This window comes from Staurois parvus, unplaced genomic scaffold, assembly GCF_062004578.1.
Source record: "Staurois parvus isolate SC_StPar_1 unplaced genomic scaffold, SC_StPar_1.0 ptg000316l, whole genome shotgun sequence".
Taxonomy (NCBI): Eukaryota; Metazoa; Chordata; class Amphibia; order Anura; family Ranidae; genus Staurois; species Staurois parvus.
The window spans coordinates 3,586,443-3,601,858 of record NW_028318112.1 but is presented as its reverse complement, the minus strand read 5'-3'; the positions used below and the strand labels follow the sequence as shown (position 1 = coordinate 3,601,858).

Here is a 15,416-nt window from a genome sequence, read left to right as displayed (position 1 = left end):
GACAGTGTATAGCATTATCACTGAAAAAATTCCCTCATGATCCCCTGAGAGGCAATCGGATATTCCCTGCATCAACTTTACCTATGAATGTTAGTATTCAGTTATATTCTGTGTATCCAAGAAAGAATTCAGGCCTTTTTAAAGCAATCCACTGAGCTGGCCACAACCAACTCTTGAGGGAGTCTATTCCACATTTTCACAGCTCTCACTGTGAAGAAACCTCTCCGTGTTTGGAGATTAAATCTCTTTTCCTCCAGACGTAAAGAGTGCCCCCTTGTCCTCTGTGATGACCTCTGGGTGAATAACTCTACACTGAGTTTACTATATGATGTATTTATACATGTTGATCATATCCCCCCTTAATGTCCTCATCTCAAGAGGGAATAAATTTCCTCATAGCTGAGCTCCTCCATGCCTCTTATCAGTTTAATTGCCTTTCTGTATACTTTCTCCAGTTCCCCAATGTTCTTTTAGTGAATTGGTGCCCAAAACTGAACAGCATATTCCAGATGAGGTATTACTAATGATTTGTACAGGGGTAAAATTATATTTCTCTCTCTGGAGTCTATACCTCTTTTAATACAAGAGAGGATTTTGCTCGCTTTAGAAACCACAGCTTGTATTGTATTCCATTATTAAGCTTGTGATCAACCAGAACTCCCAGATCCTTCTCCACCACTGATTCCCCCAGTTGTACTCCCCCTAGTATGTATGATACATGCATATTCTTAGCCCCCAAGTGCATAACCTTACATTTATCAACATTAAACCTCATTCGCCACATAGTTGCCCAATTAAACAGTGCATTGAGGTTGGCTTGTAAGTTGGAGACATCCTGTAAGGATGTTATTCCACTGCACAGCTTGGTGTCATCTGCAAAGACTGACATGGTATTTATAATCCCAGACCTATATTGTTTATAAATATATTCAAACGTCTAGGGTTGTCCCAACACTGAACCTTGGTGTACACCACTGACAACCCTAGACCATTCAGAGTATGAATCATTAACCACTACTCTCTGAATACGATCTTTTAGCCAGTTTTCTATCCATTTACATACGGATTTTTCCAAGCCCGTAGACTTTACCTTACACATTAGCCATGTATGGGGAACTGTGTCAAACACTTTTGCAAAATCCAAGTATACCACATCCACTGCCACCCCTCTGTCCAAGGTTTTGCTCACCTTCTCATAAAAAGAAATCAGATTTGTTTGACAACTTCTGTCTTTCATGAATCCATGCTGTCTATCATGCTGATCCCATAGTTCCTAAAATTGTGGAAAATCCCTAACTATGATATCATCAGGTGGTAATTGCAAAACCAGCTTCATTTGATTTAACCTTTTACCTAGGGAGGTTTCAATATACATAAGAAAACAAACACCAGGGCGCTGAGGTCAGTAGAAGATAAAATCACTTTATTAAAATAAGCAGCACACTTACATTGAACTTAGAGAATGTCTGAGACCAAGCAGCTATGATCAGTGTGAGGATGTAGGCATCTTTGAGCAGAACCAGGGATGACAGGGAGCCAGCCAGCACAAGCTGTCAAAATGTCTGGTTGATGTCAAGAGAGGGGGCATGCATGATACGTTTCCAGGGGCTTTGTACTCTTTTTCAAATGCATGGCTACATTTTTTGGATTTGCTATACTGCTGTTTGGGGGACTTTTTTTTTAATTTAATTTATGTTGACCTTCTGTGGGAGCTGCAGAAGTTTCTTGCATGTTCCAGTCTCAGTCCCTTCTCCTGCTCAGCCATCCATCCATTACGCTCTCATCCATCCATTCAGTTCATTCTTTCCCTTATCCTGCTGATAGTTTACAGATAAAGATGAAAGTTTTACTGGATATGTACTGTGTACTTGTAAACTTTTTGGATTTGCTAGGTCTCATTACACACTCTTGCCACAGTGTACTCTCTGGTGTCCCCACAAATGACTGCCACTTTTTCAGAGTGAGACCTCTCTAGCCGCTAATTAAACTTTTATCAATGTAACCAGGATACCTTAATCCAAAAATACAGCAGCATTTCTACGATTAATAACATTTTGCATAAATTATTCTCATTTCTCCTTATGGTAGTGCATGAAACCATGCATGCACTTAGGTCTGTCTCTAATGAAATCACAGTTCATTGGATCATCTACAACTGGGCAATTTTCAGCTATATCTCTCTCTTCAGTCTGCAGGTCTTGGTATAAACAACCATGCAGTTTCTGAAGAGCAGTAGAAAAAGAAAACAAAAATCCTTGCCACTTTAGCAACTTACTGGACAACCCTAGCCACACATGAGTGGTTTTCCACCAAACAAATAGTTTTTAGGCTCTGCAGTATAAACATGCACTAATTTAAGAAGACAGAGAGTCGTCTAGAGACCAGATTAGCCAGATCTGCTTCAGTTTGGTTCATTAACTCTTCAACCAGTCCAGTAACCTAACTATACAACAGAGAAAAAAAAACAGCCTATGTACTGTTTAAGTCTTGGGAAAATATATCTTCCATCCTGCACACATCCAGCAGTTTTTCCTGGACTCCTGTCACAGCCCTTACCCCTGGTTCACATATCCGCGTTTGTGTGGTCCGCGTTTTGTCTTTATAGATAATACAGCCCTTGGGGAAAAAAATATACTTTAAACAATTAGTATTACTTTTAAATGTCCTATATCTTTTCCGTGATGGCAATGGTGCAAACATACTATAACCCAGTCCAGTTGGATCACTAATAAGAGCTTTTGCCTGCTTTTTTATTTGGCTGACATATGCTGTATCCAAATTCAGTAGATCTGTAACTATAATCTGCTGTCTTCACGACACAAGACAGGCACATAAAATGAAAAAAAAACTCTGCACCTGGTGGGTTTATACCCACCAAGTGCAGAGTTTTTTTTTCATTTTATGTGAACATTTTACTTTTTTTTTATTATTTTATATTTTGACATATTTATTAACCAATATGTGGGCATTTTTTAGGAAGTATGTATGCTTGGCTGTGAGAACTTTTTGTTTTTCAATATTGCTGTTGTAAAGTGAATAGAGTACCTTGATACATTTCATTGAATGTACTGTACATATGCAATGACGGTAAAGTATTATCTTATCTAAGTTATATATGCAGCAATGTTTAGTATTTTAACTGTAGCTGGGTCTGTAACCAATTTGAAAGCTGGTGGCGAAATTACTCTTACCAGTCAAGATGGTGCAGGATGTATGGCTAAGCCCTTCTTGTTATAATTGAAAAAAATAGGAACACAGAAATAGAAAATTACATCAAAACTATGTAATTCCACCAGAAGGAAGATTATCTTATACAAAAAAAACATACACACTACCACCTAGTGTAATAATAATATATCAAACAATAATAATAATATTTTGCTCTACACCTGATCATATCATGCATCAGTTTTGGTTGTTTAAAGTGTAACTCAAAGCTTTGCTGTCAGTTTTGGATAGAATGAAATGGTTAAGACCTCTGCTATTAATGTCTGGGCCGTCACCCATTTTATTTGCCCTCAATTTTTGTCCTAATGAATATGTCACTGTAATAGGGCATAACCATTACACTATCCTTCCCCACAATATTTTATTAGTTAGGAATGTGTAACTATATTTCAGGCAAAGAAATTGATTTAGTAATAATATATAGTAAACAACATACAAGATTTTTTTCAGAGTTCAACCTCAGACCCACACACTTCTTACCTAAAGATGAAGATAAAGAGCATGAGAAGCATGCAAAATGTTGCCACATTGTCCATTGTCTTCATCAAGACTACCAACTGTCGTCTCAGTGCAGGCATAAACCGCACAAGTTTCAGCACCCGAAGAAGACGAAAAGTTCTTAAAACTGAAAGCCCACCATCGTTCTGCCCAATAATCTCCCAGACACTGAGAAAAAAATATTGGAAAATAATAGCAATTATCAAAAAAAGGATTATTACTCAGATAAGAGAAACCAAAACAGCATTAATTCTTTACGTCTTCTCTCTACTATACTGTATATTGTGCTTGGATGACATATTACAGTGTCATTAGTTGTCAGACTATGAAACACTCTCATTACATTATATAACAGAGTGTACATAACCACTAAAGCATTCATTTTGTGTAGAGTGAAATATACCTGGTTGATCCTGCCTTCAGCTGCCCCTCCCATCTTCTCTGTATCTTCATTTCAGACTGCGAATGTATAGTCCAGATGGTGTCCTCTACTGAGCACGATCATATTTCAGTTCCCTTCTAAGCTCTTAATTTCCTAATTTTTCTTATCTGTGCTGCCCATGTGACTATAGAGTCACACTTGTGGGCCTATACATAGTGGTAAATGACACTTCCCTATCTTCCATCCATGTCCTCCTATTGCTAACACTATGTGGGAGGGATATAGTATGCTGAATGATTACATTCACTAAGAAACTCACAGAAAGCCTAAAATAAATCAGTATTTAATATATCAATGTAATTGCAAATACCTGTAAAGTAAAAAAGAGCCTTGGATGCAGATGCTATCTTAACAAAATGAAAGCTAGTACCAATCATCCTTGACTCTGCCTACACCATATTAATGCACAAAAAAAAAAACACACATTTGATGTTCAATAAAGATTTATAGGAAGCCATAAAACAGTTTTTTTGATATTTAGAATTTAATATGAATTACTCTTCTAAAACAGTTTTTTCAGTCATGTGACTGGCACAGCACCAATCAGGGCTGGCTAGACACAGACTTGCATACATCAGCAGAGTAACAGAAGCCCCTCCCAAGAATCTTTTCCTGCAGATGCCAAAGAACAGGAAAAAATCATGTGACCACACAACAGTGCAGTAGAAATAAGGTACTTGGAGAATTGAAAAAAAAACAGTGACATGATATTTATGATTTAAGTGAATGAATCATGGTATATAACACTTCTGTGTTTAGAATCACTTTAAATTCCATTTCAGTGCGTGAAAAAAGAAAGAAAATTTAGCATGCAGTACATATTAACAATGTTGGGAATATGAATTGTAAATGATTGTAAGAGTAAAAAGCCTTAATGACTACTGCTTATATATAGCAGGAATAAAACTCTGTTGTTAAGCATATGAACTTCAAATGTCTTGCTGCCTGTGTAAAAACAAAAGATAAAGTGATAGCAAATGCATAAATATAAATGATACAGTATTTAAAATGCACAAATAAGCTAGAAAATCAGATAAAGCATAATATATGCAGAAAGGTGATATCACAGGGAACCAAGTAAATAAATGTCAAATCGCCACAAAACGGATGCTACTTTCAGAAGAAAACATAAACATTGCTTATTAATTGGTTTTATAAGTAGTGGCAACACTTGGATGATTAAGGGAAGGATTAAACAGTGCAAAGTAATGTGACTATAACTTGTATTGCTGATGATTTTTTGGAGAGAATTCCCTGAGCTTATAATTGGACATATAATTTATGGTATAGATCACTTGTGGACTGAACAATGATATAATGGAATAGTACTTAAGGTCACTTGTTTAGTTATAGGCTTTGATTAGGTTTATTGTATAAAAGGGAGGTGGTGATTACTAAGCAATATTATTTTTTTTACTGTTTTAATATATTTTAACCACTTCAGCTCTGCAATGTTTTACCCCCTTCATGACCAGGCCATTTTTTGCTATTTGGCACTGCTCTACTTTAACTGTTAATTGTGGTGTCATGCAGTGCTGTAACCATACAAATGTATCTTTTTTTTTTTTTCAAAAGAAATATAGCTTTCATTGGTGGTATTTGATCACCACTGAGGTTTTTATTTTTTGCAATATAAATAAAAAATAAAAAAAAAAGGTTTTTACTTTCTGCTATAAAACATCCAATGAAAAAAAAATCTTCATTATTTTGATCAAAATGTATTATGCTACATGTTTTTGGGAAAAAAAAATCTGAATAAGTGTATATTGATTGGCTTGCTTGAAAGTTATACAAAGTATGGTATATAGTTTACAAACTAAGGTATATATATTGGATTTTTTTAATACTGCTATTGACGGGGATCAGCGACTTATAATGGGACTTTGCAGAAATAAGAAACAGAGATCGTTCTCTCTAAAGAGAGCCTGTTGTCAATAAAGGGCTCTATATGAATGGACACGGGGGTGGAGTTGGTGGCACCCAGGGTCCCCTACCATTCAGTTTGAGGTGCACCAGGATGCTTGTCTTATACCAACGAGACAGGATTAGTAAATCCTGGATTGGACCCAAGAGCCCAGAAGCTTTGTAGAGGATTGAGTGGGATGAAGCCTCCAATCCTGGGTGTGTTGTTTGCTGGCAATAATTCAGGGCTCTAATCTGGGGACAGAAGAGGGGAGCTGACATATCTACAGGTATGAGGAGAGTCTGAGTGTGTACAGGTGTGAGGAGGGACTGAGTGGATACAGGTATGAGGGAGGCTGAGTGTGTACAGGTGTGGGGGGGTTTCAGTGTACATAGGTTTGGGGGGGCTGAGCACATATAGGTGTGGGGGGCTGATCATGTACAGGTATGAGGGGGGCTGAGTGGGTATAGGTGTGGGGGGGTTGAGCGTACACAGGTATGAGGGGGCTGAGTGCATACAGGTATGAGGGGGGTTGAGTGGGTACAGATGTGGGGGGTTGAGTGTGCACAAAGGTGGGGAGGCTCAGAACGTACAGGTGTGGGGGGCTGAGCACGTACAGGTATGAGGGGGGTTGAGTGTCTACAGGAGTTGGGGGGGCTGAGCACATACAGGTATGAAGGGGGCTGAGTGGGTACAGGTGTGAGGAGGCTCAACACGTACAGGTGTGGGGGGGCTGAGCACATACAGGCATGAGGGGGGCCTAAACATGTACAGGTGTGGGGGGCTGAGTGCATACAGGTATGAGGGAGGCTAAGCATGTACAGGTGTGGGGGGTTGAGTGTGCACGGGTGTGGGGAGGCTCAACACGTACAGGTGTGGGGGGGGGCTGAGCACATACAGGTATGATGGGGGCCTGAACATGTACATGTGTGGGGGGGGGCTGAGTGTGTACAGGTGTGGGGGGCAGACTACGTATAGGTATGGGGGGCTGAGCACGTACAGGTATGGGGTGCTGAGCACATACAGATATGATGGGGGCTCAGCACATACAGATATGGGGGATTGAGGGCCTACAAGTATAGGGGGGGCTGAGCATGTACAGGTATTGGTGGGCTTAATGTGTACAGGTGTGGGGGGCTGAGTGTGTACAGACATGGGGTGGCTAAGTGCATACAGGTGTGGGGGGCTGAGTGCATACAAGAGTGATAGGGGGCTGAGTGTGTACAGGTGTTGGGAGCTGAGTGTGCACAGGTATGGGGGGGGCTGGGTGCATACAGGTGTGAGGGGGGGCTGAGTGCATACATATGTAAGGGGGTTGAGTGCATACGGGTTTGAGGAAGCTGAGTGCATACAGGTGTGAGGGGGCTGAATGCATAAAGGTGTGAGGAGGGCTGAGTGCATGCAGGTGTGAGGGAGCTGCCTGCAGGACTGCTCAGTGTTCACTGTGCACTGGTCTGGAGAGAAGTTGTTAGACATCACAATGGTAACTTGACAATGTTGCTGGATGTGGGCCTGTGCTGTGACTGACTCTTTGTTGGATTGGGCTGTATCTTTGCTGAATATGTGAGGATGTCACTGCTGGAATTGGCCATCTCTTTGCTGGATTGGGATGTCTCTATGCTGAACAAATGGGGATGTCTCTGCTGGAATGGACTATTTCTTTGCTTTGTTGTGCTGTCTCTTTGCTATATGGGGATGTCTCTGTGCCAAGTATATGGGGATGTTTCTTTGCTGAATATATGGGGATGAGTCTTTGCTGGAATGGACTGTCTCTTTGCTGGATTGGGATGTCTCTTTCCTGAATATATACATATATATTTGTTTGTTATTATTTTTTATTAGTTGATTTCTTAGATCTGCTAGGGGAGGACATATTGAAGGGCATTGAAAAGGTAGTGAAGTTAATGTTAGTGTAGGGTTCTGCTCAAAAGAGTCTACCTTGTCCTGGTGGCAGGTTTCATATTTTTTGGCCAAAGTATAATTCTCTTTGCTATAAGCAAGCTGTGTAAAAAAAAAAAAAAAATACTGATCACTTTCCCAAAGTAGCACAATGTTACTATGGTACCATTATACTACTTTGGTCATAGTGAAATATGAAAAAGAAATCTTAAAAAAAGTAATAAAAAATACAAAATAATAAAAACATTTAAAAATTTTTTTAAAAAATTATCAATTTTTTTTCCCTACTGTCACCAGTCAGTGTCCCTGATCACCGCCATGCCAGTTATATGATGACGCTGTACTGCAATGGTGACAGTATGTAAAAAAAAAAAAAATAGTGAAAATCATTTTTTTAATTTCTTCATTTTCCCAAAAATTATGACAAAAAAATTACAACTTCAAAAAACTCGACATGCCTCTTATGAAATACGTCAGACTGTCTACTTTGCAAAAAGGGGTCATTTGAGGGATATCTGTACTGTTCTGACATTCTTGGACCTCAAGAAATTAGATTGGCTGTCAGTACTTCAGGAGCGATCAATTTTTAGATATATCCCATAGTTTGGTGAAAATAACCCAAATTAGAATTTATGATTTAGTCTGTAGGAAGGTTAGAGTTCACAAAGACATGTAGCAGAATACATCTTGGCCTAAATTTATGAACAACAATTATTTATTTGGAAACTTTTATAACAGAAACAAAGAAAAATGTGGGTTTTTTTTTCAAAATTTTGGTCTTTTTTTGTTAATTTAGCAAAAAATAAAAACCCCAGTGGTGATTAAATACCACTAAAAGAAAGCTCTAGTTGTGTGAAGAAACCGATAAAATTTTTGTTTAGAGATACAGTGTTGCATGATCATGCAAATGCCATGCAAAGTGTGAGCGCTGAAACCTGAAAATTGGCCTGGGCAGGAAGGGGGTAACAGTGCCCTGTATGAAAGTGGTTAAATCTTGAAAGCACTGATGACTTGGAATACGCTTTTCATTATCATGTATAAGTTGTAAGAGTGTTAAAATAAAAAATGGTGCACTGAAGGACTCAGTGGGATGGCCAGTGGGCAGATGTGCAGAAGTCAAAATGTGTAAATCAGGTGTGAAATACTAAACAAAGCAGTGAACTTAAAATAAAAAAAATGAGGTACGCACCTTATAATGACTATAATTCCATCAAAGATGTTATATGGATTTCGGAGATAGTCAAAAAATCCAAAAGCTGAAAGTTTGAGCATCATTTCCAGAGCAAACATGCTGGTGAATACAATGTTGCTTATCTCCAGAATGTTAGTGAGTTCTTCAGGCTGTAGGTAGAGACAAAATTGTGACAGCAATTAGGAAAAAAGAAATTGTTTTAGAACTAGAATGATTTCTGTGTAACAAAGAGTGCATTGTTTTGTTTTTTAATTATTTGTGCCCATTATGTTGCTTTGTTCTGTATAGTATGCACTACATCATACATGCCACAGGTCCATTGTGATAGAACAGTTTGTGCAGTTTCATGCTGTTGAAGTTGCTGTCCAAAAATTGGAAAGCACATGACTAGTTTGGGAATATGACAGCCCCACAGACTCTTATCACACCATCTACTGATGTGAAATTATTTAATTGAAATTGGCAGTCAGGGGAGGTGTGGAATGTGGCTGTTTGCAGCTTAGTGTCAAAATGTCACTGGGTTGCTATAGCATGAAAACTTGTACATTTCCTGCACTGACCATCCACCCTCACAAAGGATACTTCTGAAGACCATAACAGATGTGCAACCACACCTACAAGCAGCATTGTAAGTGTGTTTTCTACTCTCTTCTGGATCCTGCTCTAGTGGTTAGCTCCAGGATGTCTAACCAGGGATAAAAGATTATGCTATGCTAAAGAAATCCAAATGTTTGGCCACATGTTGTCAAAATAAAGGAGATACTTCATTGCCTTCACTATAGCCATAGCAGCCCACTTGCTTCTATGAGACCCAAGAGTGAAAGAGGTGCCCCATTAGAGAGACTGTTGGAGCACCATAAATTGTTAAGTCAGCAGTCTGACTCTCATATGAGAAGTCATCTTGATCAATAAGTCCCAGATACCCCTTGTTCTATCTATTTTGTTTAGCTGTCATAGAAGTTTATATTTATTGCCCTCCCAGCTTTTATTACAACCAGGACACTCTGAAATTAGTCCCAATGCAGTGTGCCCAGAACTGCAAAAAATACCAGTGTCTCTTGAGCTAAAATCTGATAAAGCAGCCAAGCAAAGATAAAAATGTTTTGTTTAATTTCAGGTTAATTCACTAAGTTAATAAACTTTGTTTTACCATATTCGTTATGTTAAAATTATTTGTTTCTGAATGTTTTGTATATTCAGAATCATTTTGTATGTTCATTATTTTCAAATTGATTTGAAATTCAAATTTAGGAAGACGGCTATATTTGTTCTTTTCTATTCTATTTGTTCTATTCTTTTTTTTTTTATTTTATTATTTTGTACTCTATTCTAGTCAATTATATTTTACATTATTCTATTCTTTTATTTATTTTCTATGCTATTTGATTCTATTCAATTTGTGTCTATTCTATTCTATTAAGCACTCAATCAATAAGGGAGTTCAGCGCTACAAAAAAAGTGACAAAAAGTCCTAAGACAAGCTAGAACCATTAGTAAAAAATCAGTAGTAAATGAATAACATAAGTCCGATATAATCATGTATGTGGATTATATAGTCCAGGGTCGTGTTAATCAACTCCAATCACCGTGGGTATGGTCCGGTATTCCCTTATTGATAGAGTCTATTTGAAAGATTTGTTGTTCCTTTTTGGTGCAATAGCAGCTTATCAGAGTGCGCTCACTAACCAGCCTACATATTCTATTAAGCAGCCTACGTAGGAACCATCATCTTATTTCCTTGTTCAATGTGTTTATTGAATTTTAAAAGTTACGAATAACAATATAAAGGCACTTTATGTTACAGAGTGACGGGAAAAATTACAAAAGTACATTCATGTATGCATACAAGTCAATATAATAAAGTGAGTTTGGCCTGGTTTGCATAGTGGGGTGTTAAAGTGCTTTATCTGTAAATAAAGAAAGATTTCAGAATTAGGCAGAATGGGATTCCTGGAAGGCTGGGAAGGTTTTTAAATGTGGTATTCATTGTCAAGTTGCACAGTCTAATCAACCCTGCTGCCACCCAAGAATGAAAAGAGGTGGAAGAGTTAAAGGCCAGAGGGAAGGAAGGATTTTTAAATTAGGACAGTAGATCCTATTTCACTTGTATATCATACTGTATTTATTGCAATGTGTTTCCATTTCAAATTCATTTTCAAATTTGAATTCATTTTCGAATTAGGATAATTTGTTTTGTTATCATTTATTTCAGATTTTATTTTAACAAATTTATTTAAATTTGTTACTATTGTGATTTGGTAATTTGGCTACATCTAAATAATATTTCCATCTGAATTTTGATCTGTAACAAAGCGAATCGCAGACTCTTGTCATACCATCTACTGATGTGAAATTATTTCATTGAAATTGGCAGTCAGGGGAGGTGTAGAATGTGCTTGTTTGCAGCTTAATATCAAAATGTCACTGGGTTGATATAGCATGAAAACTTGTACATTACTTGCGTAAAGCAAATAGATACTACACTGCTACTGGGAGCACAAATATAGATGCCCTGCACACAACTAAGGTTAAGTATCAAAAAGCAAACATCAGACTAGTTAGTGGTAACAGGGGCAGACTGACAACTCATGGGGCCCCCGGGCAATAGGGGATCATGGGGCCCCTGTGTCCTTGCCCAAACTCAAAAAAGCCTATGAAAAAGGAACCAGGGGCATCTCATGGGGCCCCCTACTGACCCCGGGCCCTTGGGCAGTGCCCGAGTTTCCAAATGGTCAGTCCACCCCTGCTTTGTAACAATAGGAGAGTTTCCAAATGTTCAGTCCGCCCCTGAGTGGTAAATTAACCCAATATATTGTCATGGATTGCAGTAAACAGCAGTATCCACATAAAAGAGGAAGTCAAGGATTAGGTCAATTACAGTTCACTAGAAAATGGGGGCTGATTGACTAAAACTGGAAAGTGCAAAATCTGATGCAGCTCTGCATAAAAACCAATTAGCGTCCAGATTTTTTGTCAAAGCTTAATTGAACAAGTTTAAAGTTAGAAGCCAATTGGCTACCATGCACAGCTGCACCAGATTTTGCACTCTCCAGTTTTAGTAAGTCAACCCCAATATGTTCACTAGGCTATAGCAGCATAGAATGCAGTTCTATGCAGATATATTGGAGTAAGCCTGGTAACTCACAAAAGGTAATAGCAGTAGAAACAGTAACAGCAATGATAATAAATACTGCAATAACACCTCTGTAAACAGTAGGCTATATTCACTTTAGAGTGCATTCTATATGAAGGGCAGTGATTAAATTTAAAGTATATGTAAAACCCTCAGCTTGTAAAACAACTCATACAGTTAAAAATAGTAATTAATTGTAAAACATTTCTGTATACATATAAAACATTTTTCCTTTTTTTTATGAGTGATCACATGCCTTCTGTTCTCAGCTGCATGTGAGAGGAGAAACAGCAGAGAAACAGTAGCACACTGATCTTCCAAGTTAATGGCTATGCAGGGGAAGCCAGTCAGCAGAAGTCTGATCATTGGAGGAGAGCAGACTGCATTGCCAGTACAGCTAGAGTATTATCCACGTTTTGCTCTCATGCCTAGCGTGGCTAGTTTTCTGCTAGAAAAGCAGAGGGACTAGCAGGAACACCAGGGATTTCACACAAACGAAGCAATACAAAGAGAACAGGATACTTTTTCATACAACTACATGGTACAACAGGAACATATCAGGTATATAAAATGTTTGGTTTACATATTATTTAGGACTCCCTAAACCTCTTACTATGGTCAATAGGCAAAATTTATGTGAAGCAGCTGAGTGAGCAGTCTTTAGCCCTAAATTCTTTAGCCAGCTAGTGTTGGGGCCCAGTCTTTACATTCAGTAAATAATGCTGCTAGTTAGATGGCCAGTCCCTATATGCTCAGTATCTGTTAGCAGCAACAGCTTAATGGCAGCAGTGTCCTCTTGCCAGTCCCAGTGAAACAGAAACACTGTTCAGATGTCAGCTCACTCTTATATCTGCCCAAGAGCAACTCTGGTCCTCTTGTAGCAGGTTGATGTGCACACAGAAGCAGTGATGTGGACACTTCAGTCTCCTCACAGCAAAGAGGCAACCCCTTGATATTTAGCCTGTTTATACCAGGATTGCATTGGGAATTGTAGTCCAATAGTCCATTAGCTGTCACAGTAAGGGTTTTTTTTCCTCAAACTTCATCTCCTATGATTCAGTGCTGCCAGCCATTAAGTCTCTTGAGCATCTTCTGCTTGTGGAGGCAAGGTAGCGTTAACCCATTCAGCTGAAGTCCATTGGAAGCACAGAGAGCACTGCAGCACAAACCTTCAAGATAACTAGTCTTCTGATCAAAGAGAGGGTTGCACTTGCAATAGTGCAGCTCAGATGTTTTTCTGGACAAGAACCCAAATACTTTCTTCTGAATTCCAAGTAGAATTGAGACTTCCTGCGAGATATAATCCTGCTCTCAGTATGTCCTGACATGTCTCATTTGTCTTATGTATCTATGAACAATGACTGCTGAGATCAAATGAATATTTCAACATTTAAAAAAACTCACTAAACCATAAAGAACTGTTCTAATTTATCCATAGTGTAAAATGATCTGATGAAAAGGGTAATAAAATAAAACATATGCAGGACTAAATTGAGTAGCCTGTTATGGACTTGATTGAGTTGCCAGCATTCCCCTGTTTCAGCTGGTGAAAAAAAAAACACAATTACTGGGTAGGGCTGTTCCTTTACGTAGGTGCTGTCACTTTGGGGTTGATTTGCTGAAACTGGAGAGTGTACAATCTGGTGCAGCTGTGCAGGGTAGCCAATTAGCTTCTAACTTCAGCTTGTTCAATTAAGCTTTGGCAATAAAACCTGGAAGCTGATTGGTTTCTATGCAAAGCTGCACCATATTTTGCACTCTCCAATTTTAGTAAATCAATCCCATAGTCTTTTGTGAGAAGCTGTTCAACTACATATTTTCTCAGGGTGATGAATATGGCATTTTGATATGGCTAGTAAAAAATACCTCTACTGGAAGAGGCATGAATTAAACGTATAAAATATTGGTCATGTTTCTCTAGCACAATATCTCAAAGTCTCTAATCCCAAATAACAGAAACAAGTTTTTTTTCCACAACTTCAGAACTGGTCTACAGGGAAGACCATGTGATAAACCTGGAATAACTCTGTAACACATTAAACCAGAAACATTAAAACTTGAAACATAAAACATTAAACAATTTTAAATAGTGCACAGCCTACATAAATTCTGAATAATAATGAATGTTGTCAGTTCAAACATTAGGTGCCCTTTTAGGCATGGGGTTAATATATTTAATCACTCATACCAATCAGCTGTTAAGGCTCATTTTTGGATGCAGTTTGAAACTATGGGAAGCACATCCAAACTGGTAAGCACATCCATTTGTAGGGGCTCAGTCACAACAACACAGTGAGGGAATTTACTAAGATGGGAGCAGCCAGAATATGGAGCAGCTGTGCATGACAAAAATCAGTCTCCATCTTTCATTTTCAAAACTTATAGAGATTCTTCAGTCTGAAAAATAAATAAATAAAAGCAGCTACAAATATTGTAGCTTCTGACGTTTAAGAAAAAGACACTTATCTGTCCAGGGATCCAGCGCTGTCTTCACCTGGATCTTTGCCAGCCTTCAGGTCCCTAGTGATGTCCTGTTTACTGTGGAAATTCAGCTGTGACTCCTTGCAACTTCACAGCTGCTCCCCATTGAGCAAGTCACACTGTGCTTTGTGAATAGACTTGCCGCCTCCTGGGACATGTCAAAGATTAAGAGCAAGGAGGGAGGGGGGTAATCTCCTAGGTGATTCTAGAGGCAGTGGGAGCAGGTAACTGTCAAAATGAGGTACCTGCTCTCCCCGCAATTAACCACTTGTCCTTCTGAGGATTTACCCCCCTTCCTGACCAGACCTCTTTTTGCTACTCGGCGCTGCACTAATTCAACTGATAATTGCGCGGCCATGCAACACTGCACCCAGAGGCAGACTGACAACTCATGGGGCCCCTGTGTCCTTACCCAAACTCAAAAAAGCCTATGAAAAAGGTACCAGGGGCATCTCATGGGACCCCCTACTGACCCGGGGCCCGAGTTTCCAAATGGTCAGTCACCCAAACAAAATTTACCTCCTTTTTTTCACACAAATAGAGCTTTCTTTCGGTGGTATTTGATCACCTGTCCACTTTTTATTTTTCACACTATAAACAAAAAAAGACCAAAAAGTTTGAAGAAAAACAATATTTTTTT

At 38.7% G+C, this 15,416-nt stretch overlaps 1 protein-coding gene across 3 annotated transcripts in view; it reads right to left on the bottom strand.

The window, feature by feature from the left end:
- CACNA1I (calcium voltage-gated channel subunit alpha1 I) overlaps window positions 1-15,416 on the bottom strand; it is a 1,904,325-nt gene that overhangs the window by 918,031 nt on the left and 970,878 nt on the right. For all 3 annotated transcript variants that reach the window (XM_089683626.1, XM_089683627.1, XM_089683628.1), the window contains exons 9-10: window positions 9,160-9,311; window positions 3,709-3,894 (exon numbers count right to left, since the gene is read on the bottom strand). In XM_089683626.1, the coding sequence (XP_089539752.1) occupies window positions 3,709-3,894; window positions 9,160-9,311 (338 nt within the window). The remainder of the gene's footprint in view (window positions 1-3,708; window positions 3,895-9,159; window positions 9,312-15,416) is intronic.